Source organism: Tursiops truncatus, chromosome 3 (genome assembly GCF_011762595.2).
Source record: "Tursiops truncatus isolate mTurTru1 chromosome 3, mTurTru1.mat.Y, whole genome shotgun sequence".
Classification (NCBI taxonomy): Eukaryota; Metazoa; Chordata; class Mammalia; order Artiodactyla; family Delphinidae; genus Tursiops; species Tursiops truncatus.
Genome location: NC_047036.1, coordinates 150942217 through 150969706, shown reverse-complemented (window position 1 = coordinate 150969706; position 27490 = coordinate 150942217). Strand labels below are relative to the sequence as shown.

At 38.0% G+C, this 27490-nt stretch overlaps 1 protein-coding gene across 6 annotated transcripts in view; it reads right to left on the bottom strand.

Moving 5' to 3' along the window:
• SIMC1 (SUMO interacting motifs containing 1) overlaps positions 1-26201 on the bottom strand; it is a 97519-nt gene extending 71318 nt beyond the window's left edge. For 3 of the 6 annotated variants that reach the window (XM_019942731.3, XM_019942734.3, XM_073802816.1), the window contains exon 1: positions 25953-26198. In XM_019942731.3, coding sequence (XP_019798290.2) covers positions 25953-26081 — 129 coding nt within the window. In that variant the 5' untranslated portion in view covers positions 26082-26198. Of the gene's footprint in view, positions 1-25952 lie in introns of all 6 variants that reach the window. The other 3 variants (XM_073802815.1, XM_019942733.3, XM_073802814.1) reach the window with 3 other exon arrangements.
• Between the last annotated feature and the right edge of the window lie 1289 nt (positions 26202-27490).

Sequence of the window (27490 nt, the reverse complement as noted above, 5' to 3'; positions counted from 1 at the left end):
GATTTTCCATCTGGATGATCTGTCCATTGATGTCTCCGTTTCTCAGGCTGCAGGATTGTAGTTCTTCTTGCTTCTGGTGTCTGCTCCCTGGTGGGTGGAATTGGGTCTTGTCCCACTGGTGGGAAGGGCCATGTCAAGGGGTGTGTTTATAGGTGGTTGTGGGCTCAGGAAGACTTTAGGCAGCCTGTCTGCTGATGCGTGGGGCTGTGTTTCCACCCTGTTGGTAGTTAGGCCTGAGGTCTCCCAGCAATGGAGCCTGCAGGCTGATGGGTCAGGCCAGGTCTTGGTTCCAGAATGGTTACCTCTGGAGAGCTCACACTAATGAATATCCCTGGGGTCTCTACCACCAGTGTCCTTGCCCCTGCAGTGAGCCACAGCTGACTCTTACTTTCCCAGGAGACCCTACAAGGCCCACAGGTAGCTCTGGCCCAGGGTCCTATGGTGTCACTGCTTTGCCCTGGGTCCCAGTGCACGTGAAACCTTGTGTGTGCCCTCCAAGAGTGGAGTCTCTGTTTCCCCTGGTCCTGTGGAGCTCCTGCACTCAAGCCCTGCTGGCCTTCAAAGCCAAATGTTCTGGGGGCCTTTCCTCCCAATGACAGACCCCCAGGCTGGGGAGTCTGACATGGGGCTCAGAACTCTCACTCCTGTGGGAGAACCTCTGTGATATAATTATTTTCCACTTTTTGGTTCACCCACCTGGTAGGATATGATTGCATTGTGAAAGCACCCCTCCTACTGTCTCACTGTGGCTTCTTCTTTGTCTTTGGATGTAGAATATCTTTTTTGGCAGGTTCCAGTCTTTTTTGTTGATGGTTATTCAGCAGTTTGTTGTGATTTTGGTGTTTTCGTGAGAGAAGGTGAGCTCAAGTCCTTCTATTCTGCCATCTTGTCTCTATTCCAGGGAGTTTTTATATTAACAAGTTTTGAGATCTTCAGATCTATTTCAAGAAAGTGGATTAGAAATAGAGTAAAAAAATAAAGATAAATAAAGTAGAAATGGTAACCTAGATGGACAAAATGGAAGTCAAAGTCATTGATTTATTCAATCACTCTTTGAGGACAATTGTGCACTAATCATTATTCTAAATGCTTATAGTTGAAAAGAGATACAATCCATTACAACAAAGAAGTTACAGTTTACTGGTGGTAGGGTCATGAGAAAGCAAATATTTGGCCCTTCTTCTTTTCCTTGTCCTTAGTCTAGTTTCACTTGCTCATAGAGTGATGCATATAGAGGTCTTGCACCCAGCCCTTGAGACCAGAGTTCCTCCAAATTTTTTATTTTGATGAAGTCCAATTTATCTTTTTTTTTTTGGATTGTGCCTTTGGTGTCATATCTAAGGACTCTATCTAACCTCAGGTCTCAGCAATTTTCACTTATGTTTTCTTCTATAAGCTTTACAGCTTTACATTTTAAATCTATGATCCATTTTGAGATAATTTTGGTATAAGGTATGATATTTATATCAAGGTTCTTTTCCTTTTTTTTTTTTTTTGCTTTTGAATGTCAATTGTTCCAGCATCATTTGTCGAAAATACTGTCCTTCCTCCATTAAATTGCTTCTGCATCTTCATAAAAAAATCAGTTTGCTGTACTTGTGTGGGTCTATCTCAGGACTCTATTCTATTCCATTGATCTATGTGTCAATACCACACTCTTGTGATAACTGTAGCTAAATTGTAACTATTAAAATCTGATAGTTTGATTCCTCCAATTATAGTCTTCTTTTTCAAAATTGTTCTGGCTAATTTACTTCCTTTGCCTTTCCACATAAATTTTAGGACAAGCTTATCTATGTTTATAAAGAACCATATTGAGATTTTGGTAGGAATTAAGTTAAATCTATACATCAATTTGAGAGAAATGACATCTTTAGTATGATGAGTCTTCCAGTCCATGAACACAGTATATATTTTCACTCATTCAGGTCTTCTTTCTTTCAGAAGCAGTTTGTAGTTTTCAGTATATGGATCCTATATATATTTTGTTAAATTTATATCTAAGTATCTCACTTTTGTGTATGTGATTGTAAATGATAGTGTTTTCAATTTAGGTTTCTAAATGTTTACTGCTAGCATATAGAAATATGATTAATTTGTGTTGACCTTGTATACAGTGACCTTGCTAACTTATAACCTCACTTATTTGTCCTAGGAGGGTTTCTCTTCCTTCCTTCCTCCCCTCCTCTTATGTTCTTTCTTGTAGATTCCTTAGGATTTTCCATGTAGACAATCATATTATCTGGAAAAAGTTACACTTTTATTTCTTCCTTTACAATCCGTGTGCCTTTTATTTCCTTTTCTTGCCTTATTGTGCCAGCTAAGACTTCCAGTACCATATTGAATAGGGGTGTAAAGAGCAGGCATCTTTGCCTTATTCCAGAAAGCATTCAGTCTTTCATCATTAAGTATGATGTTAGTTCTAGTGTTTTGTTTTGGTTTCTGTAGATGCTCTTTATTGGGCTGGGGGAAATTCCCTTCTGTGCCTAGTGTGCTGAGAGTTTGTATGATGAATAGGCATTGAATTTTGTCAAATGTGTTTTCTGCATCAACTGATATGATCATGTGGCTTTTCTTCTTAAGACTGTTAATAGATTACATTAATTGGTTTTAAAATACTGAGCCAGCCTGGAATTCCCAGAATAAATCCCACTTAGTTGTGGTATATTATTCTTTTCATACATTGCTGGGTTTGATTTGCTAATATCTTGCTGAGGATTTTTATATCTATATTCACGAGGAATATTGGTCTATAGTTTTCTTTCTTTTTCTTTTTTTGTACTGTCTTTGGTTTTGATATCAAGGTAATGCTCACCTTATAAAATGAGGGGGATAGTGTTGGTTTTTCTTCTGTTTTCTGAAAGTTGTGTAGAATTGGTGCTATTTCCTCTGTAAATGTTTGGTAGAATTTGCTAGTGACAATTTTGGGTCAGGAGATTTCTTTTCGGAAAATTTTAAATTACTAATTCAATTTCCACAACAGTTATGGGACTATTCAATTATCTATTTAGCCTTGGGCGAGTTTGTGATTTTGGAGGGGAATACGTCCATGTGAACTAAAGTTTCAAATTTATATGACTATAGTTGTTTGGAGTAGTATCTTATTATCCTTTTAATATCTGTGGGGTCTGTAGGGATATTCCTTTTTTCATTCCTGATACTGGTAGTTTGTTTCATCTCCCATTTTTAATTTATCATTCTTGCTAGAGGTTTATCAAAGTTACTGATTTTTTCAAAAGAAATCTTTTAGTTTGATTTTCTCTATTGTCTTTCTGTTATTGATGTCATTGACTTCCACTCTAATATTTATTATTTCCTTCCTTCTGTTTGTTTGGATTTATTTTGTATGTATTTCTTTGTTTAGTTTCTTGAGGTATGAGCTTACATGACTGATTTGAGGCCTTTCTTATATATAAGCACTAAGTGCAATATATTTCCCTCTAAGCACTGCTTTAGCTGTGTCCCAAAGATTTTGATATGTTGTATTTTCATTTTAAATCAGTATAATACATTAAAAAATTTCCCTTAAGATTTCTTCTTTGGATGTGGCACATATATACAATGGAATATTACTCAGCCATAAAAGGAAACGAAATTGAGCTATTTGTAATGAGGTGGATAGACCTAGAGTCTGTCATACAGAGTGAAGTAAGTCAGAAAGAGAGAGACAAATACCGTATGCTAACACATATATATGGAATTTAAGGGAAAAATGTCATGAAGAGCCTAGGGGTAAGACAGGAATAAAGACACAGACCTACTGGAGAATGGACTTGAGGATATGGGGAGGGGGAAGGGAGAGCTGTGACAAAGCGAGAGAGAGGCATGGACATATATACACTACCAAACGTAAGGTAGACAGCTAGTGGGAAGCAGCTGCATAGCACAGGGATATCAGCTCGGTGCTTTGTGACCACCTGGAGGGGTGGGATAGGGAGGGTGGGAGGGAGGGAGACGCAAGAGGAAAGAGATATGGGAACATATGTATATGTATAACTGATTCACTTTGTTATAAAGCAGAAACTAACATACCATTGTAAAGCAATTATACCCCAATAAAGATGTTTAAAAAACATCTTTGACCTATATATTATTTAGACATGTGTTAATTTCCAAGTGTTTGGATATTTTCCTGTTATATTTGTGTTACTGATTTCTAGTTTGATTCCATTATGGTCAGAGGGCATACTTTTTATGATTTCAATTTTTAAAACATCTATAAGGTTTGTTTAATGACTCAAGATGTGGTCTATCTTGGTGAATGTCCCATGTGTGATAGAACAGATGTTACTGGGTGGAGTGCCAACCATCTTTTTAAAGTTTTAATCCAGGTCTTGGCCTAATGATATACTAACTAAGAATAAGGAGAAGAGTGGCTCTGCTCTCTCATGCTAAGAAAGAAACTTTTTAGTTTTCAAATAAGTAGGACCAAACTTTGGAACCTTGGGAAATTTAAAAGTTGCATTAGACCATCAGAGTCCAAAGGATTATAGAGCAGAAGATCCTACTTTTACACACCAGAGTTCGTGAAATCTCACACAACTCAAGATCAACTCATCCCCAAGATAGTAAGTACAGTATAGGCGCATCTTACTTGGGGATTTGGTTCCAAAGTAGGCCAGTAAAACAAGAATAGTGCCTATTCAATATTTCTCTTGAAGAGAAGCCAGCATAAAGGCGTTACCACTGGCTAACACTGGGTCAATTTGAACAACAAATAAATAGTACTTAAACAAATGATGCTGCAGCAATTGGACATCCATAGGCAAAAATATGAACCTCAACCTAAATCTCAGACCTTACAGCAAAATTAACTCAAAATAGATTATAGACTTAAATATAAAATGTAAAACTATAAAACTTTTAGAAAAAAAATAAGAGAAAATCTTTGGGTTCTAGGGCCAGGCAAAGAGTTTTTAGACAGCACCAAAAACACTACTTATAAAAGAAAAAAGTGAGTAAATAAGACCTAATCAAAATTTAAAACTTTTGCTCTGTGAAAGCCTGTGTGAAGAGGATGAAAAGACATGTTATAGACTGGGAGAAAAGATCTGCTAATCACAGACCCAACAAAGAAATAGTAACTAGATTATATAAAGAACTCTCACAACTCAACAGTAAAAAAAAAAAAAAAAAAAAAAAAATTCAAGTAGAAAATGGGTTAGATATGAACAGACATTTCACTGAAGAAGATAGACAGATGGCAAATAAGCACATGGAAAGATATTCAACATCATTAGCCATTAGGGAAATTCAAATTAAAATCTCAATGAGATATCACTATATAACAGAATGACTAAAATAAAAATAGTGAAAACACCAAATCTGGGTGAGGATGCAGAGAAACTGGATCACTCATACAATGTCAGTGGAACTGTGTGACTGTTTTTTAAAAAATGAAACAAACAACTACCATAGTACCAGCAATCACAGTCCTGGACGTTTATACTAAAAAAATGAAAAATTCTTCATATAAAAACATGTACATGCATGTTCATAGCAGCTTTATTTGTAACAGCTAAAAACTGCAGTTATCCCCAGTGTCCTTCAACAGATGCCTGGTTACACACACTGGCACATACATACAGTGGAATACTATTCTACAAAAAGGAATGAACTATTGATACACATAATAACTTGGATGAATCTTCCAAGAATCATGATGAGTGAAAAAGCTAATCCCCAATAGTTACATACTACATTATTCTATTTGAATAACATTTTGAAAGGATAAATTTTAAATGAATGTCAGATTAGTGGTTGCCAGGGTTTAGGGATGTGAGTGGGGTGATGGTGGTGGTGGGGGGAAGGTGAATGGGGTTATAGAAGGGCAATATGAGGGATCCTTGTGGTATTGGATTGGTTTAATATCTTGATTGTGGTAGTAAATACAAGAACCTACAAAGGTTATAAATCTATAGAACTTAATACACACAAACACACAAATGAATAAAAGTAAAACTGGGGAAATCTCAATAATATAAGCAAATTGTATCAATATCCAGGATGTGATATTACACTATAATTTTGCAAACTGCTACCACTGAAGAAAACTAGGCAAAGTGTACAAGGGATCTCCCTGTATTATTTCTTACAACTGTTTGTGAATCTATAATTATCTCAATAAAAACAAATAAAGAGTAGTAGAAATTATTTAACCAACTGAATAAAATAGAAATCCATTAATTCATACTAATGATAGGTAGACAGGGTGATGTGAAAGAGAAGGAAATATTCTTCTTTATAGTAGAATGCCAACTAATATAATTAGGAAATATAATGCAATCAGGAAATATAATCACTATTTTACAACCATCATGGTAAGAATTGATTTAGGCAAGAAACATCAATGTATGCTAAAACTAAAGTATAGCAATTTCATGAGGATTAGAACACTTAATAGTCTCAGAGTGTCTCCCTACAAATTTCTTACTAATCAAGAGAAAGATAGCACCTTTAAAGTAGAGAAACCTGGCTGATTCTACATCAATGAAGTGACCAGTGTTAACATCACCAATAATGAAACAAACTACCTAATGTTCCTCCTGATGAGATGCACTGAGAATATTACTTCTGTTTATCAAAACACCAGAAAGTTGTAAGAAAAGTCACAAATTAGAAGGTTGTTGGCAGTGACTGGTTTGGGAATACCATATAAAGATGAAAATGGCTAATTAAAGCCACATGCAATAACACTGCTTAATTGTATAAACATAAGATTGAGGAAAAAACAAAGGCAAAAGAGAATAACATGCAATATGATTCTGTGATATTGGGATCTAATAAGAAATATATACTTGGTTTTTGTCTCTGGTTCCTGATACAGAGCTCCTAAAACCCTTGTAGTTTCCTTAGTGATAGAAGAGAAGCATCTTCGTTATTAATAAGCCCCTTTCAACCATATCTGTGTTTGTTAATGACATGACTGATGGCTGAAAGCCCCTAGGTATTTCAGGATTGGGGCTAGTTGCTAGAGGAACCAACCATGTGATTAGAGGGTTAGAATTTTCAGCCCTACTTCCTAAGTGTCTGGGGAGGGGAGAGGAACTCAAGATTGAGGTAATCACCAATGGCTAGGGATTTAATCAGTCACACCCACTGTCATGGAGCCTCCATAAAAATCCTAAACAACAGGGTTTGGAGAGCTTCTGAGTTGGTGAACACATCCATGTGCCAGGAGGGTGGTGTACCCTAAATTACATGGAGACAGAAGCTCCTGCACTTGAGACCCTTCTGAACTTTGCCCTCTGTACTTTTTCATCTGGCTGTTCATTTACATCCTTTATAATAAACTGGTAACAGTAAGTAAAGTGTTTCCCTGAGTTCTGTGAGCCATTATAGCAAATGATCAAACCTTAGAAGGGGGTGATGGGAATCCCTGATTTGCAGACAAGTTGGAAAGAAGTGAAGGTAACTTGCACTACATGCAATTGGAATCTGAAGAGGGGGGCAGTCTTGTAGGACTGAGCCCTTAACCTGTGGGTTCTATGATGACTGCAGGTAGTGTCAGAATTGAATGAAATTGTGGGACACCCAGTTGATATCCAGAGAGTTGGAGAATTATCCCCCAATAAACATATTTGAATAAAAATTTAAAAGTCCCTGGAATAAATTTACTGGGAAATTTCAAGACCTATATTAAGAAAATTTCGATTGTCATATATATAGGCTGTTATATATGACCCTCATGGTAACCACAAAGCAAAAACCTATAGTATATACACAAAAGATAATATGAAAGGAATCTAAGCATAACACTAAAGAAAGTCATCAGACAACAGGGGAAGAGAGCAAAAGAAAGAACAGAGAAGAACTACAAAACTGCCAGAAAACAATTAACAACATGGTAATAAGTACATACCTATCAATAATTAAATGTAAATGGGCTAAATTCTCCAATTAAAAGATATAGAGTGGCTGAGTGGATTTAAAAAAAAACAAAACAAGGGCTTCCCTGGTGGTGCAGTGATTGAGAGTCTGCCTGCCAATGCAGGGGATGCAGGTTCGTGCCCCGGTCCGGGAGGATCCTGTATGCCACGGAGTGGCTGGGCCCGTGGGCCATGGCCACTGGGCCTGCACGTCCGGAACCTGTGCCCCGCGACGGGAGAGGCCACAGCAGTGAGAGGCCCGTGTACTGCAAAACAAAACAAAACAAAACAAAACAAAACAAAACAAGACCCATCTATATGCTGCCTATAAGACTTACTTCAGATGTAAGGACACATACTGACAAAGTGAAGGGATGGAAAAAGACGTTCCATGCAAATGGAAACCAAAAGAAAGCTGGGGTAACTGTACTTATATCAGACAAAATAAACTTTAAAACAGACTGTAATAAAAGACAAAGAAGGGCATTACATAATGATAAAGTGGTCAATCAAACCAGAGAATATAACATTTGTAATTATTTATGTACCCAACATAGGAGCGCCTAAATATATAAAGCAAACATTAACAGATGTAATGGGAGAAACTGACAGCAATGAAAAAAACTGTGATATACTTTAATACCCCACTAACATCAATGGATAAATCATTCAGACAGAAAATCAATATGGAAACATTGGCCTTAAAAGACACACTAGACCAGATTAACTTAATAGATATAAACAGAACATTCCAGCCATAATCAACAGAATATACATTCTTCTCATGTGCATATGGAACATTCTCCAGGATATGCCATATTTAAAAAAATAAAGTCTCAATAAATTTAGGAAGACTGAAATCACATCAAGCATCTTTTCTAACAACAATGGTATGAAATAAAAAATTAATTACAAGAAGAAAACTGGAAAAATCACAAATACATGGAGATTAAACAACATGCTACTGAACAGCCAATGGGTAGACAGAGAAATCAAAAGATAAATAAAAAAATACCTTGAGACAAATGAAAATGGAAATACAACTTACCAAAATCTATGGGATGCAGCAAAAGAAGTTTTAAGAAGGAAGTTGATAGTGATACAGGCCTACCTCAAGAAACAAGAAAAATCTCAAAGACAGAATTTAATTTTACACCTACAGGAACTAGAAAAAGAAGAAATGAATCCTAAAGTTAGGAGAAGGAAGGAAATAACAAAGATCAGAGTAGACAGAAGTGAAGTAAAGACTAAAAAGACAACAGAAAAGATCAATGAAACTAAGAGCTGATTCTTTGAAAAGATAAACAAAATGGACAAACCTTTAGCTAGACTCACCAAGAAAAAAACAGAAAGGGCTCAAATGAATAAAATCAGAAATGAAAGAGAAGTTACAACTGATATCACAGAAATACACAGGATCATAAAAGACTACTAAGAGCAATTATATGCTAAAAAATTGGACAACCTAGAAGAAATGGATAAACTCCTAGAAACATACAATTTCCAAGACTGAATCATGAAAAAATAAAAAATCTGAATTGACAGATTACTAATAAAGAGATTGAATCAGTAGTCAAAAACTGCCCCTCACCCCAAACAAAAGTCCAGGGTCATGGCTTCTTTGGTGAATTCTACCAAATATTTAAATAAGATTTAATAACTATCCTTCTCAAACTCTTCCAGAAAACTGAAGAGGAAGGAATTCTTCCAAACTCATTTTACAAGGCGAGAATGGCCTTGATACCAAAACCAGACAAGAATACCACAAAAAAAGAAAATTTCAGGCCAATATCACTGATGAACATAGATGCAGAAATCCTAGCAAACCGAATCCAACAATACATTAAAAGGATCATACACCATGATCAAGTGGGATTTAGTCCAGGAATGAAAGGATGGTTCACCATCCACAATTCAATTAACATGGTATACCACATTAACAAAGGATAAAAATCATGATTATATCAATAGTTGCAGAAAAAGCATTTGACAAAATTCAGCATCCATTTATGACAAAAACTCTCAATAAAGTGGGTAGAGATGGAAACATACCTCAACATAGTAAAGGCCATATATGATAAGGCCACAGCTAACATCATACTCAATGGTGAAAAGCTGAAAGTTTTTCCTCTAAGATCAGGAATAAGACAAGGATGTCCACTCTTGTCACTTTTATTCCACATAGCATTGGAAGTCCTAGCCAGAGCAATTAGGCAAGACACAGAAATAAATGGCAGTATTTGTGGACAATATATTATATAAAGTATGATAACTCCACCAATAAACTGTTAAGAACTAATAAATTCAGGAAAGTTGCAAAGTACAAAATAAATATACAAAAATCTGTATTTCTACACACTAACAATGAACTATCAAAAAAGAAAACAATCCCATTTACAATTTTATCAAAAAGAATAAAATACCTATGAATAAAATTAACCAAGGAGGTAAAAGACCTACACACTGAAAACTATAAGACACTGATGAAAGAAATTGAAGAAAACACAAATGAATGGAAAGATGTTTCATGCTCATGGTTTGGAACAATTAATATTGTTAAAATGCCCATATTACCCAAAGCAATCTACAGATTCAATGCAATCCTCATCAAAATCCTGATGGCACATTTCAGAGAAATAGAACAAAGAATCCTAAAATTTGTATGGAACCACAAAAGACCCCAAATAGCCAAAGCAGTCTTAAGAAAGAAGAACAAAGCTGAAGGCATTGCACTCCCTGATTTCAAACTCAGTATGATTTTGGCATACAAACCGACACATGGATCAATTAAAAAAATAGAGATCCCAGAAACAAACCCACATACATATGGTCAATTAATTTATGAAAAGAGGTAAGACTGTACAATGGGGAAGGGACAGTCTCTTTAATAAATGGTGCTAGGAAAACTAGACAGCCACAAGTAAAAGAATGAAACTAGACTATTGATACTATCTTACACCATACACAGAAATTAACTGAAAATGGATTAGAGACCTGAATGGAAGACTTGAAACCACAGAACTCGTAGAAGAAAACATAGGTGGTAAGCTCCTTGACATTGGTCTTGGTGATTATTTTTGTATCTGATTCCAAAAGCAAAGGCAACAAAAGCAAAAATAAACAAGTGGGACTACATCAAACTAAAAAGCTTCTGCACAGCAAAGGAAACCATCAGCAAAATGAAAAGGCAACCTACTGAGTGAGAGAAAATATTTGCAAATCATGCATCTGATAAAAGAGTAATATCCAAAATATATAAAGAACTCATACAACTCAATAACAAAAAACCAAATATCTGATTAAGAAATGGACAGAGGACCTAAATAGACATTTTCCCAAACAAGACATATAGATGGCCAACAGACACATGAAAAGATGCTCAACATCACTAATCATCAGGGAAATGCAAATCAAAACCACAATGAACTATTACCTCATACCTGTTACAGTGGCTCTTATCAAAAAGACAGGAGATGACAAGGGTTGGCAAGGATGTGGAGAAAAGGGCACCCTTGTGCACTGTTAGTGGGAATGTAAATTGGTACAGCTGCTATGGAAAACAGTATGGAAGTTCCCCCCCAAATTAAAAATAGAACATGTGATCCATCCAGCAATTCTACTTCTGGGTATTTATCTGAAGAAAATGAAAACACTAATTTGAAAAGATATATGCATCACTATGTTCACTGCAGCATTAGTTGCAATAGCCAAGAAATGGAAACAACCTAAGCGTCCATTGATGGATGACCAGATAAATATGTAGTGTGTGTGTGTGTGTGTGTGTGTGTGTGTGTGTGTGTGTGTGTGTATAGTATATATATATAAATACATATATATACACAATAGAATACTACTCAGCCATACAAAAGTATGAAATTTTGCCATTTGTGACAACATGGATGGACCTAGAGGGTATCATGCTAAGTGAAATAAATCAGACAGAGAAAGACAAATACCATATGATTTCACTTATACATGGAACCTAAAAAGAAAAACAAACACACAATACGAAATTCACAGGTACAGAGAACAGAATGGTGTTTGCCGGGAGGGTTGTGAGGGTGGGCAAAATGGGTGAACAGGGTCAAGAGGTATAAACTTCCACTTATAAAATAAGTTATGGGGACGTAATGTTTAGCATAGTAATTATATCAATAGTATTTTATAATATATTATTATTTTTATAATATATTATATGTTATATAATAATATTATAAATTATAATGTATTATAATAATATATCAATAATATTGCAGGGCATATTTGAAAGTTGCCAAGAGAGTAAATCTTAAAAAAATTCTCATCACAAGAAAAAAATTTTCTTTGTAACTCTGTACGGTGAATGATGGTAACTAGATTTATTAAGGAGGTCATTTTGCAGTGTATACAAATACTGAATCATTATGTTGTACATCTGAAACTAATATAATGGTATATGTCAATTATACCTCAATAAAAAAATGATGAGGATTTTTAGAAAATGTGACTTGACACTAAAGTTCATTGATAATGTGTGAAACTTTGGTTAAAAATTAAAAACTTTGTTAATTAACTAGATGGGAGGAATCCTTTCACAATGCGTATGCATATCAAATCACCATGACATACACTTTAAATATCTTACAATTTTGTCAATTATACATCAATAAAGCTAAAATTTTAAATAAATAACTTAAAAAAAAAAGAGAAATGTGACAAAACCCAGAAAAACTCTGGAAAATAATGAGCTGGGGGCTAACACTACCCTAATTTTCATCGTATACCATTCTCTAGTATTTGAATTTTTTGGACTGGTACATGTAAGTTTTTTTTTTTAATTAATAAACTTTACTTTTTGGAGCAGTTTTAGGTTCACAGAAAAACTGAGCAGAAAGTAGAGTGTTCCCATATATCCCCTCTCCCCACATATGCACAACCTCCCCCAATATCAGCATCACGGTGGTATATAAGTTACAACTGATGAACCTACACTGACACATTATCAACACCCAAAGCCCATAGTTTACATTAAGGGTTTACTCTTGGTGCTGTACATTTTATGGGTTTTGACAAATGTATAATGACATGTGTAACCATTGTAGTATCATACAGAATAGTTTCACTGCCTGAAAAATCCTGCACTTTGCTTATTCAGGTCTCCCTCTCCATTAACCCCTGGCAGCCAGTAATCTTTTCACTGTCTCCACAGTTTTCACTTTTCCAGAATGTCGCATTGTTGGAATCATACAGCATGTAGTCTTTTCAGATTACGTATTACTAAGTGAAAAAAGCCATTGAAGTTTACACCAAGTATTTTCATGGCTTGATAGCTTATTTCGTTTTAGTGCTGAATAATATTCCACCATCTGGATGTACCACAGTTTACTTATCTATTCACTTATTGAAGGACATCTTAGTTGCTTCCAAGTTTCGGCAATTATGAACGAAGCTGATATAAACATCTGTATTCGGTTTTCTGTGTGGACATAAGTTACAATTCATCTGGGTAAATACCAAGGAGCACAATTGCTGGTTTTTATGGTAAGAACACATTTAGTTTTGTAAAAAACTGCCCAACTGTCTTCCAAATTTGCTGTACCATTTTGCATTCTCACCAGTAATGAGTGAGAATTCCATTATTCCACATCCTCACCAGCATTTGGTGTTTGTTTTGGATTTTGGGTAGTCTAAAATCCAAATGTAGTAATATTTCATTGTTATTTTAATTTGCAATTCCCTAATGGCACATGATGTTGAACATCTTTTCATACACTTATTTGACATCTATATACCTTCTTTGATGACGTATCTGTTTATGTCCTTTGTCCATTTTTTAATCAGGTTGTTTATTGTTGAGTTTTAAGAACTCTTTGCATATTTTCAAAGCAGTCCTTTATCAGATGTGTCTTTTGCAATATTTTTTTCCAGTCTGTGGCTTATCTTCTCATTCTCTTGTCTTTCACAGAGAAGTTTTTAGTAGTAGTGAAGTCCAGCTTAGCAATTATTTGTTCCATAGATCATGTCCTTGGTGTTGTATCTAAATCATCACTGCCAAACCCAAAGTCATCTAGGTTTTCTCCTATGCTATCTTCTGAGAATTTTACAGTTTTGCATCTTATGTTTAGGTCTATGATCCATTTTGAGTTAATTTTTATGAAAGTTGTAAGGTCTGTGTCTAGATTCATTTGTTTGCATGTGAATGTCGTTGTTGCAGCACCGTTTGTTGAAAAGACTATCTTTTGCTCCTTTGTCAAAGATCAGTGGACTATAGTAATGTGGGTCTATTTCAGGGCTTTTTATTCTGTTCCACTGATCTATTTGTCTATTCTTTCATCAATACCACACTGTTTTGATTACTGTAGCTTGTAGTAAGTCTTGAAGTCAGGTAGTGACAGTCCTCTGACTTTGTTCTTCTCCTTCAATATTTAGTTGGCTATTGCTTCTCCATATAAACCTTAATCAGTTTACTGATATCCACAAAATAACTTGCTAGGATCTTGATTGGGAGTGTATTGAATCTATAGATCCGGTTCATAAGAACTGACATCCTGACAATACTGAGTCTTCCTTTCTATGAACACGGAATATATCTCCATTTATTTATTTCTTCTTTGATATATTTTATCAGTTTTATAGTTTTCCTCACATAGATCTTGTACATGTTTTATGAGATTTATACTTAAGTATTTCATTTTTTTAGGTTTTAATGTAAATGGTAATATGTTTTTAATTTCAAATTCCACTTGTTCACTGCTGGTATACAGGAAAGTGACTGACTTTTGTAAGCTGACCTTGCATCCTACAGTCTTGCTATTATCGCTTATTAGTTTTCGTTGTTGTTGGTGTTAATTCTTTTGGATTTTTTCCTACATAGGTGATTATGACATGTGAGTAAAGACAATTTTATTTCTTCTTTCCTAATCTGTATACTTTTTCTTGTCTAATAGCATTAGTTAGGACTTCCTGTACAATACTGAAAAGCACTGGTGAGAGAGGATGTCCTTGCCTTGCTCCTGATCTTAGTGGGAAAATTTTAAGTTTCTTACCATTAAGTATCAGAGGTTTTTTGTAGTTGTTCTTTATCAAGGTGAGGAAGTTTCCTCTTTAATCCTAGTTTGCTGAGGTTTTTTTTCTTTTCTTTTTTTTCTTTTTTACAATGAATAGGTGTTGGATTTTGTCAGATGGTTTTTCTGCATCTACTAATATGATCATATGATCATATGAAGAAAAAATTTCTTCTTTAGCCTGTTGATGTGGTGGATGACATTAGTTGGTTTTCAAATGTTGAACCAGATTTGCATACCTGGAATAAATTCCTCTTGGTCGTGGTGTATAATTCTTTTTATACATTGTTGGATTCAATTGCTAATATTTTGTTAAGGGTTTTTGTATCTATGTTCAATGAGAGCTATTAGTCTGTAGTTTTCTTTTCTTGTAATGTCTTTGTCTGGTTTTAGGGTATTAGGGTAATGCTGGCCTCACAGAATGAGTATTCCCCCTGCTGCTATCTTCTGTAGAGAACTGGTAATAATTTCTTCCTTAAATGTTTAGTGGAATATACCAGTGAACCCATCTGAGCCTGGTGTTTTCTGATTTGGAAGGTTATTAATTATTGATTCAATTTCTTTAATAGATATAGGTCTATTCAGATAGTCTATTCATATATCTTTTATAACAAAAATTTAAAGTTTAAAAAGTGTTGGTTATCCCCAAATTACCCTATAAATTTAATAAATTCCAAACAAAAATGGTATTTTTTAAAGGAATGAGTAAGATGATTCAAACATTCCTTTGAAAGTGGAAAGGCTCAAGAATAACTTAAAGGGAAAACAAAAGACAAATAAGGAGGCTTTGCACTACCAAATATCAAGACAACTTCAGAGCTACAGTAATTAAAATATGTAGAAAATAGGCCCCGAATTATCTGGAAACTTAGTTTATGACACAGGTAGTTTTACACATAATTGGGTAGATCATTCAATAGTATTAAATGAGTTAACTCATTATTTGAGAGGAGTTTTTCCTTTCAGCAAAATTCTATGCAATTGAAAAGTTAGACCATTACATTTGGCACAAATCTAAGAAATTTGATAATATCCAGGTTTGCCAAAGTATAAGAAAACAGGTATTCTTAAACACTGTCTACATAAGAATATATATTACATCCATTTTGAAGTATAATTTGGTGGTTATATATCAACTAGTGATCTTAGTTGCAAGAAAAAGGGTAGCTCCTAGAATCTAGAGAACCTGAGAACCAAGTTTGGAGTCTACACAGCCAAAACTGATGCTCTAAACCATAGTGCACAACTGAATATGCGATTATCACTGTCAGTGGGCACAAACACTACAGCTTCCATGGCCAGCTATACCCTGTACCCTACTGCTACATGTAATTGCCATTGCTGCTGCTGTCTCACCAAAATGGAGTCTACCTTACCCTGCTTTTTCCCATCACCAGCTTCCAATTCAAAGTCTGGAAAAAGTACTTCTGACTGGTATAATCTAGGTTCTATGTCCAAGCATTAGGTACAAGGGAGCCCGGGAATGTGAGTATCTGGCATTTCAGCTTTTTTTTTTAGGAGGAAATAGATTGTATTTCCAAAGGTGGGAGTTTTACAAACATAGTTCTGGGTTTCAGACACTAGGATCGCACAAAGAATGACATTATGTCCACAACAGTGGTATACATTAAAATTATAAATACTTATTACTCTTTAACTCCAGAATTCCATTGTAAGGAACTTGTCCTAAAAACATATTCTTATGACCATGCAAGAGAGTTCATCACATCACAGTCTGTAATAGCAAAAAAATTAAAATCAATAAGGGAGAGGTTCAGAAGGAGAAAAATAAATACCGTATGCTAACACATATATATGGAATCTAAAAAACAAAAAAGTTCTGAAGAAACTAGGGGCAGGATAGGAATAAAGATGCAGATGTAGAGAATGGACTTGAGGACATGGGGAGGGGGAAGGATAAGCTGTGACGAAGTGAGAGTGGCATGGACTTATATATACTACCAAATGTAAAATAGACAGCTAGTGGGAAGCAGCCGCATAACACAGGGAGATCAGCTCGGTGCTTTATAACCACCTAGAGGAGTGGGATAGGGAGGGTGGGAGGGAGACGCAAGAGGGAGGAGATATAGAGGTATATGTATATGTATAGATGATTCACTTTGTTATGCAGCAGAAACTAACACAACATTGTAAAGCAATTATATGCCAATAAAGATGTTAAAATAAATAAATAAAAATAAGGGACTGGTTAAATGCCATAAATTATGGCATTTTTTATATGAGAATAACATGCAGCTGATAAAATATTTATTGAATGAATACTCACTGTGTGCCAGGAACCATGTTATGCACTGGGAATACCATGGTAAACAAAGTGGACAATAGTCTGAATGAGGTACCAATATTTTTTTTAAATGCCTAAAATATATTAAGTGGTTTAAAAAATTACTATGACTCCACTGGGAAAAAAATTAGATATTTAGGTATGTTTGTGTACATACACAGAGAAAACTATTAGTTATCTCTGGAGAGCGGGAATGGACAGGGGTGCATTCTTTCTGATGTCCTGAGTTTTTTGCCTCTTTAAAATTTTAAAATAATTTTTATAATTTAAAATGGGGAAATTTTATTTTTTAAATGACACAAATTGTATACCTTAAAAAAAAACCCCGAGAACCCACTGGAGACTATAGGGTTTCCTTCTGGAGTGAAGAAAATGTTCTAAAATCTAAAACAATGGTGGTTGTTAAACTACTCAGGAAATTTTAAGGGCAAATTTTATGTATGGTATGGAATTATATCTTTTTTTTTTTTTTTTTTTTTGGGTACACGGGCCTCTCACTGTTGTGGCCTCTCCCATTGCGGAGCACAGGCTCCGGACGCGCAGGCTCAGCGGCCATGGCTCACGGGCCCAGCCGCTCCGCGGCATGTGAGATCTTCCCGGACCGGGGCACGAACCCGTGTCCCCTTCATCGGCAGGCGGACTCTCAACCACTGCGCCACCAGGGAAGCCCGGAATTATATCTTAATAAAGCTGTTAAGGGGGAACGGGGCAAGTGATCTGCAGGCTTACATGGGAGCCGACCTTGATTTAAGATCCAAATTATCAATAGTTTGACATCTGATGTTTTAAATTAAAAATGTAGGTGAATTTTGCCTTCTACTCTAAAACATATCCATAGTTTTAGTTCCAAAAATCTTTATAAAAAATTAGCTTGGGTTGGAAGCCATTACTTATCCCCTGGTTCTCCCATCGCAGAGGGTATTTTGACATAACTTATCTAAGGAGGAAAGGATTCCTTAGAAAACCAATAATAAGAATTCTGTTTCTCCCTGAATAAATAATTAATGAGCACCTATTATGTTTGACGCATTAAGTATGTGGCTGTGTCCAGCAGGGAACTTGCAATTTTGGGGAGAAGGGGTTGAGAAAGAGAAAGTGATTTAAAAAGTATTTTTAAAGTACATGATAGGGTTTAAAAAATAATTTTTGGATTAAAAAACACTGGTGAGTCTATTCTGATAAAAACACACATTTGAAAAATAGAATTATACTTTGCAATTTGCTTTTTTCCACTTAACTATTTCCAGCATCCCCAGAGGATGTTCCTTTGGAAACATGGTGAGAGGTTTGCAAGTTCACCCCAGGATTTTCAAGACTGACACTAGTGGTGGTAAATCTGCTCTATCAGTTAGCACCTGGTTGAACCTACCTCAGTTTCCTCATCTATCAAATAGGGATAATAATAGTACCTACACCTCATAGGGTTGCAGTGAAGATTACATGAGTTAATCCGTGCAAAGCACTCAACATGGTGCCTGGCATAAATACCAACTTTTCTTACTATGTGATGCTCACCATGATTAACATGGTCAGTTCTATGTACCAAACAGTCACTCTGAGTCAAAACACCAGCTCCTTGATGAGAAAGGCACAGAACCCAAACAAAGAAAGTCTTAAAGTTTTATTACTGCCAAGAAGGAAGCCCTGTAAAATTAAACTGTGCTTCCAATTAGGAAGACAATACTATTAAGAAATTAAACTCCTTTAATTAACTTATAAATCTAATGTAGTGGTTCTGAACCAGGGGCAATTTTGCCCCCCACAGGAGACATTTAGCAATATCTGGAGACATTTTTGGTAGTCACAAGTGAAGGGGCTGCTGCTACTGGCTGGCATCTAGTGGGTAGAGACCAAAGATGCTACTAAACATTCCACAGTGCACGGGACAGCTTCCCACAACAAAGAATTATCTGGCCCAAAGAAACGCTGATCTAATGCAATCCGTGATAAGATGATTCTAAAATTCACTTGGACGACTAAATGGTCACAACAGACATGAACTTTTGGGGGAAAAAAAAGGTGAGAAGAGGTATTTGCTCGAATAGATACCAAAAAAAAAAAAAAATACTATCAAACCACAAAAATAAGACAGTCAAATTCTGACATTGAGAATACACAAATCAATGAAACATAAAAGAAAACCCAGAAATAGATCCAAGTGCTTAAAATAATCTGGTATAAAAAATGTGTTTCAGATAAATGGAGAAAAATATTATTTAAGAAATGATTCCCAGACAAAATGATTAAAATCATATATTATAAATTCTAATATCCAGAATGTTTCCCTCATACATCTGCAATCAGGATGCATCTAATAGTATATACATTTCATGCGGTAGTTTCTTTTTTCTTGAAAAGCTGTTCTTAAACTGACAGCAAGTCTTAGATTCAGTGTTGTCTTAGAAATAAGGCAATACAGTATATGGAAAATGGTAAGCATACTTCATGCTATATAAAGCATTTCAGATGAATTAAAGAAATAAATGTTAAAAATGAGATAGTCAATGAACAATAATAGGAAAATAATCTCAGGACAGGAAATATCTTTCTCAACATAAAACAAAGAAAAAAATAAAGAAAAAAGATGCACAAATACACATGTAAAATGTAAAACGTCATTAAATAAAACATCACAAACTACAGATTTCTAAATTTAGTGCAATCCCAATTTTAAAAGTAAAAATTATTTGGAAGTTGATCAAGTGATTTTTAAAGTTATTTGAAAGAATAAATATGCAAAACTAGCCAGAAAAATTCTAAAAAAGAAGAGCAATGAAAAGTTTCCTCTGCTTATTATTAAAACAGCATGCAACAAGGTCAAAATACAAAGTCCACAAATAGACACGAAGGTTATTAGTTGATAAAGGTAATATTTCAAACCACTAGGGAAAAAGGACAGATAATTCAATAAATGATGTTGGGACAACTAGCTAACCATCTGGAGAGAAAAATATTAGATTACCATTCTATTCTTTTTTTTTCTATTCTTTTTTTGAAACTAATTCCAGGTGGATTAATGAAAAAAAATATTTATAATCTTAGGAGTGAGGAAAGTCTTTCTAAGTATGACAACAAAGACAGAAATCATAAAGGAAAAGGGTGACAGAATTGACTATGTAAAAATTTAAAACCTCTGTAAAGAAAACCAAAGAAATCAAAAGTGGGGAAAAATATGTAACATGTATGACACAGGGGTAGTTTCCTAGTACAAATTACTACAAACTGGCTGGCTTAAAACAACATCCTCTCACAGTTCTGGAGGCTCAGAAGTCCAAAATCAAGGTGTCTGCAGGACCATGTTCTCTCCAAGGCTCTAGGGGAGAATCTGTTCTGTGCCCTTCTCTTAGCTTCTGGTGTCATGAGCAATCCCTGGTGTTCCTTGATTTGCAGCTGCATAACTCCCTCTGTCTTCACATCTTCTTATAAAGATACTAGTCATATCGGACTAAGGGTCCACCCTACTCTATGATCTCATCTTCACTGATTACATCTGCAATGACTTGATTTTCAAATAAGGTCACATTCTGTAGTGGTGGTGGGGACTTCAACACATCTTTTTGGAGGACCCAATCCAACCTATAAAAAGTCTTTACTATGTGAGTAAAACTGACAAATTAGTAAACACACAAACAAACAGAAACCCAATAGGATAAGAACAGGCAATTCACGCACACACCCTATGTGTGTATATGTGTGTGTGTATATATATATATATATATATATATATACACACATACATACATATATAGAGAGAGATCTCCAATAAACGTGGAAGACGTCCAGCTCTCCTACATGCCAAGCACACACTCTGATCTCCAACCTCACTAGCTGCTCCTCCTCCCCTTGCCTTCCCCTGGGCCAGGCACTGTGGCATGCTCTAGGGCTAGATCCTGGATGCTCTTCCTCTTGTACACTGTCAACCTAGATGAACTCTTCTAGGTCAATGACTTTACAACTTATGTGCTAATGACACCAAACTAGTCAGGACTTCTCCCCTGGCTTCCAAACTCAGTAAAAACCTTATACCTTGCATCTCCAGTTGGCTCTCCCACAGGTATCTTAAATTTAACACCTTTTAAAGAGAAATCTTGAATCTTTCCTCCAACCCTGTTCCTCCCCAAGTCTTCCCCACTTCAATGACTGACACCAACTTGCATCCAGTTGTTCAGGCCAAAACCAGGGCATCATTTTTAATTTCTCCCTTTCCCTCATTAACCACATCCAAAGATCAGGATTTACTTTATAAATGCCTTCCATATCTCTCCAGTCTTCCAGTTGCACCACCTACAAAGCTACAATTATCTCTGGTCTGGACTACTAATGAAACCTCCAAGACTGATCTCCCTGATCCACTTTTGTCCCCTTATAGTAAGGTGAAGCTGGTTTGTTTGGGACAGTTTAGTCTTCACCTGTTGCTTGATACCCGGTCCAGTTAGTAACTCCTTTCATTTGCAAAAGAATCCCCATTTGGATGACAAATTATATGGTCACCTTGCCTTACAGTCTTTTCTTCTCACAGTAGCTAAAGTCACCTTTATTTTTTTTTTGCGGTACGTGGGCCTCTCACTCTTGTGGCCTCTCCTGTCACGGAGCACAGGCTCCGGACACGCAGGCTCAGCGGCCATGGCTCACGGGCCCAGCCGTTACGTGGCATGTGGGATCTTCCCGGACCGGGGCATGAACCCGTGTCCTCTGCATCGGCAGGCGGACTCTCAACCACTGCGCCACCAGGGAAGCCCCTAAAGTCACCATTTAAAAGTGTAAATCAGATCATGTTTTCCCCCCGCTAAAAACCCTTCAAAGATTTCTTATTACATAAGAATAAATCCAAGTTCCTTACTGTGGTCTAGAAGGTCCTATATAACCTAGCTCACCTACTTCTCATCTCTTCCAACTCTGTCCTTCACTCACATTCTAGCCCCACTGGCCTTTTGATTCTTCCAATTAGTCATGCCCCTTCCAAATTTCAAGCCTCTGTTTTTGCTGCACCCTTTACTGCTACTTTATTCCCCAAGATCTTCTCATAACAAATCTGTCATTTTGTTCTCTTATCAAACATTAACTCTTCAGAAAGGCCTTCTTTGCAGATGCAATCTAACGCTCCCAACCCCACCCAAGTTATTCTGTATTACATTGTTCACTTATTTGTTAGTTTATTGCTCTTATTTCCTCACTAGAATGTAGGTCCATTGTCATCCTGTTCACCTTTGGTACCCAAGGTCAGAGCATGTGCTCAATATGTATTTAATGAGAGAATGAATCACAATCCACAACCATAGAAAAAATTAAAACCATGACAGCTCACAGAATCTGGCTATCAAATCAGCAAATATTAAAAGAACAAAAATTCCTTACTTTTCTTCCTAACACTCTGACATGACATTTATGTGATTGTTTATTCTTTGTCTCCCTCTGACTAAAGTGAAATCTCCACAAAAACAGGGACTTGGTTTTGTTACACAGCCATATTCTTAGCAACTACAAGAGTGCCTGGCATATAGTAAGTGCTCAATAAATATTTACATACTCAATAAATTGACAGTATCTAGGGGTAGATATTGACTAGGTAGTGGAGAAAGGGGTACGGTGAAAATATAACTGGTGCACGATTTCTGTAGGAAATATGACAATATATATCAAAAGCCCTCCAAAGAGGGCATACCTTTAGACTCAGCAATCTCACTTCTAAGAGGAACTTATCCTAAACAAACAAACAAACAAACAATGGTACAAAGATTATTTATGAGGAAATTTCTGAGTTGTTTATAATAGAGAAAATTTAGAAATGGCAGCATAATATCCATTTATAGGAAAAGAGAAATGTAATTATAAATCTGTACAATGAAATACATTAAAAATATTGGTGATGTGTATTTATTGATGCAGAAAGAGATAAAAAGTATATTAAAAGAAAAGGCAAACTGAAAACAATGAAGTATAGCAAGACTTCATTTTTGCAAAAATATATGGGGATGACACATGGCTATGTATGAGTGCACACTGGTATTTACAAATAAAAGTTTAGCCAGGCATACTTCAAAATGTTAACATTGGTTATTTTTGGATAGCGAGATTAAGGGCAATTAAATTTTTTTCTATATACATTTCTCAATTTTTTGTAATTAGGGCAACCAAAATTATCTGAATATGTTCTGCTTTTATAAGTAGGGGGGAAAAAAGCAATAAATATTATAAAAAAACACAGACACATTTCATCAACTTACTGAAGACTAAAGCCCAGGTTAAGAGCCAGAAGTTCAGAAACATCAACTTCAGCATTGGAGATGGGTTTCTGATTTCCTGAATTCAAGCAAGTTGTTTCCCCTCAGTCAATATTTGTAAAAAAGAAAAAAAAATTACAAAACTTGTTTCTTTCATTTCATTGCTTCCCAAGCTTGAGAAACAGCACAAAGTGTAGCAAAAGCTATCATTTATGCTGGCATTTTTCTTGCATTGCTTCATTAAAAACCTTCTAATGGTCCTGCCAGGTAGGTATTAATGTTCTCAAATGCAAAATCTGCGAGAGATGACAGAACTTGCCAAAGCTCACACAGCTGTTGGGGTGGGGGGGAGGCGGGGGAGTTCCGAGTTCCGTATTTAAACAGAGGTTTCTCTGACCTCAGGGCCTTGAGAAAAAGCTGGACAAAGGCGCTTGAGGCTTTATAACCTTGCTCTCTCAATGCCTCTGATCTTTTGTGTGGTTATCATACCACCCTTATCTAACTTGCAAGAAAGATAAAAGGAGAACTAGCCCAGAGTTTTTAGAAAGGTGGAGTAAGTCTCTGGAGAAGCGAGATTTACACTGGGTACTACTCTGGAACTTGCCCTTCATTTCTCTTCAATTCGAAAAGCTCCAAATCAAAATGCTTGGTTGGGTGGTCACAAGGGAGGGGAGGGGGGCAGTTTGAGAGTGCCCCTATGTATGTGTGTGAAGGGTCACAACACACGCGACAGACTGGGATAAGGATGACATCTGGGCACCTGAAGAAGGAAGCTGACCCAGGATGAGGGAAGATGGATACCACTTGGGAGCAAAGGACAAAGTTAGTAGGAAGGACAAATTAAAGGGGGATTGAGAGAAGGAGGAATAGGAAAGAGGAGGAACTGGGAGGAGATGCAGTTGGGAGTTATTCTGCAGTATTTTTTTCTTCCACCTCTTTTCTTTCTATATTCTTTCCCTTGATTATCTCGGTCACAATTAGACCTTCGATGCTCCTTTCTGTTTAGATGGTTACCAAATCTTTCCAGTCCTGACTTTTCTCCAGAGTTCAAGTCCTCTGTCGTTCAAACTGAATGCAGCATTCCCTCCACCCCAAGCCTGCTCCTACTGTATTTGCTCTCATCGTCAAACATCCATCTGAACTGCTCGCTCTCCCATTCCGTCAACCATTCTTTCATCCAACAAATATTTATTGTGGATCTAGTATGTCCCCCACACTGTCACAGCACTAGGGACATCCATTCACTTCCCAAGTTGGGTCACTTTTACCTTGAAAATCTTTTGTCTGTCCATCTCATCTAAATTCTTTACTGAAATTTATTGAGGATCCCTCTTGCTTGAATCATGGCAACATAGCACTATAAGTTAATTGGTTTTGCATGCCATTTATTCTACAGTGACCTCCTAGGTTTAGCACTATACCTGAAGTGGCTCACAGTGGAGGCTTAGGGACTACAAACAATGGGAAGGGGATTGGAGAAGCAGAAGCTAGATTTGTCTTGATGAAGTATTTGCAAAGGAAGAAAGGGGTTTACAAATAACATCAGTGTGACAGTTCTGTTATTTCTGGGGTGTGGCTTTGGGAGGCTGGGAAGATTGTTGGAAGTCTGATGCTGGGAGTCTCCTGATAGAAAACCTTGCCCACCTCCCATCCCTTGAGTACTCAATAGTCACTTGTTGATTATATCACCTTCTATGACAGAAGCCGCAAATGTTGTGTTCTCCATCGCATCCCCAGCTCTTAGAACATCAGGCCCATAGTAGGGCTTCAATAAATATCTGTGGAGAATTCTAGAAAGGCAGGGACCATAGATGTTTTATTCACTACCTTAGGAAGGACAAAGAGCCTGAGGGAAAAAGAAATCGTGCAAGATGTTTCCCTCCTTATTCCTTTAGAGCCTGGTAAATGTTTCCTAAGAGAAATAAACGGCCCTCCTGCACAACTCCAAAATCGGGCCCCTCGCTCGGCTGCCAGGCCCTGGAGCGCGGCCACCATCTGGCCCAGGCCCCAGCTTCCCTCCCTCCCCGCCCGGGCTCCTGTTACCTCCCTGCATACATCTGTACCCACCACAAGCCAAACAATTACACGCTCCCGCGTCCCCGCCTGGAGGTCCGGGACTACCCCTAGGACCCTGCGTGCCCCCGGGCCCCCCGGCCGCCACCCCCGCCAAGGCTCGGGGAAGCGCACGGCCCGGCCTGAGACCGCCGCCCGCTGTGGGCTCCTGCACCCCCCGCACCCGGACCTCGTCCATGTGCTCGGCGGCCACTCTCCAGCCTCAGCCCGCTCGGGCTTGAGTGCGGAGCCCGGGAGGCCCGGCCTCCCGACCCGGGCCAGCCGCACTCCTCAGGGTAGAACACGACAGGAAGGCGGCAAGGAGGGAAGCGGTTGCAGCTGTGAGGCGCCCAGGGGAGGGCGGCGGGGCCGCCGGAGCCAGCGGGCCGGGCAGAGGGTGGCCCGAGCGGAGGCGGCGCTCCGGTCGCGGCGGGGCTCGAGAAGCGGCGGCTCGCTCACTCACCACGGTCCGGCGGGGCAGCGCGCCGGTGGTTCGGGACAGGGCCCGGCGGAGCCTCCGCGCCCGGCCCGAGCGGGTCCCCCCGGAGCTCTCGGAGCCGCTGTCGTCCGAGATCACGATGAAGTCCTCCATGGCTGCGGGTCCCGGCCGAGCCAGCGCGCGGACGGCCGGCAACCCGGGAGGCGGCAGCGGCGGCGTTGACTTCGGTTACTGCTGCTGAGGCGGCGGCGGCGACGGCGACGACAACCGGGGCCATCACCCCGACTGCCCCGCCCCGATCCCCGCCCCGTCGGCCCCTTCCCGCCCCTCCGGAGCACCGCCTCCTGGCGGCTGGCGGCGGGCGGCAGGCGGCGGGCGGCTAGCGGCCGGTAGGGCCGCGGTCACGGTTTTTGGCGGTGGCACTCGTTCTCCCTTCCCGGAAAGCGAGAGAAGATCAAGTCGCAGCCGGCTTGGGCCGGTGTTGGGGACGGCCGTGCGGGACGCTGAGGCTGTGAGGGCTTCCCCTGCTGCTTCTGACTCAAGTGTGAAGTGAGGTGTGAACAGGCCTCTCTGACCCAGACAGCCTCGACATACTCACCCGAAGAGCGTCCCTTTTCTGCACACGTGCAAGTACCTTTGTAGGATCATTTCCTAGAAGTGGAATTACTAGGTCGAAGGCGCTGTTTCTGTTCTGATAAATGATGCCAAATTACTAAATTGTACCAATTTGCGGTTTCACCAACAATATATGTCACTCAGGAATTTAAACTGAGATTTAGAGATTTGTTCAGTTGGTAGCAGGATCAGAGACTGAAAAAAATGCACAAAGAGAAGCGATGAAGGAGCAGACATTATAAATATTTAGATGTTATGAATAAGCAAAAAAGATACACCCAGTGGAGGGAGAAGCGGTAGGTAGTTGGTTGTTGAGCAGGACCGTTAAAATCAGGATAGGATCTGTTTTACAGTAAATGGGGTATTGACCAAATCTTGCTGCCCAGGCTCTAGCAATTTGGCAGAATGTATTAACAGAGCTAAAGGAAAATGTGTTTATCGGAAAGGGGATTGGTTCCTAAAGGAATGGTTGTCAGGTGCTATCTAAGCACTGCTTAGAGCAGCGATTCTCAAACTTTAGTGAGCATCAGAATCACCCAGAAGGCTTGTTAAAACACAGATTGCTGGGCCACACCCCAGGGTTTCTGACTTAGTAGGTTTATGAGGTGGGGCCACCCAGTTTTCATTTCTAACAGGTTCCCAGGTGATGTTGATGCTGCTCTTGTGGGGACCACGCATTGAAAACCTCAGATCAATGGCCAACAGATTTCAGATGTTCTGGTGGTATGTTTGAAATCATCCTTGTTGTGAAGGGATTCATTAAGTTGTTTGTCTTCACCAAATGCCATTAAACATTTAGTTTATTTAACTTCTTTTTTGGGCTTCTGTGGCTCAGCACCTTTGTTGCCACTTCTTTTCATTCTTAGCTGACTCCTGCTCCTCTAACTCACTCCTTAAATCATGGTGTTCCTCATGACCTTCCCATACTTCTCCCTACACAATCTCAA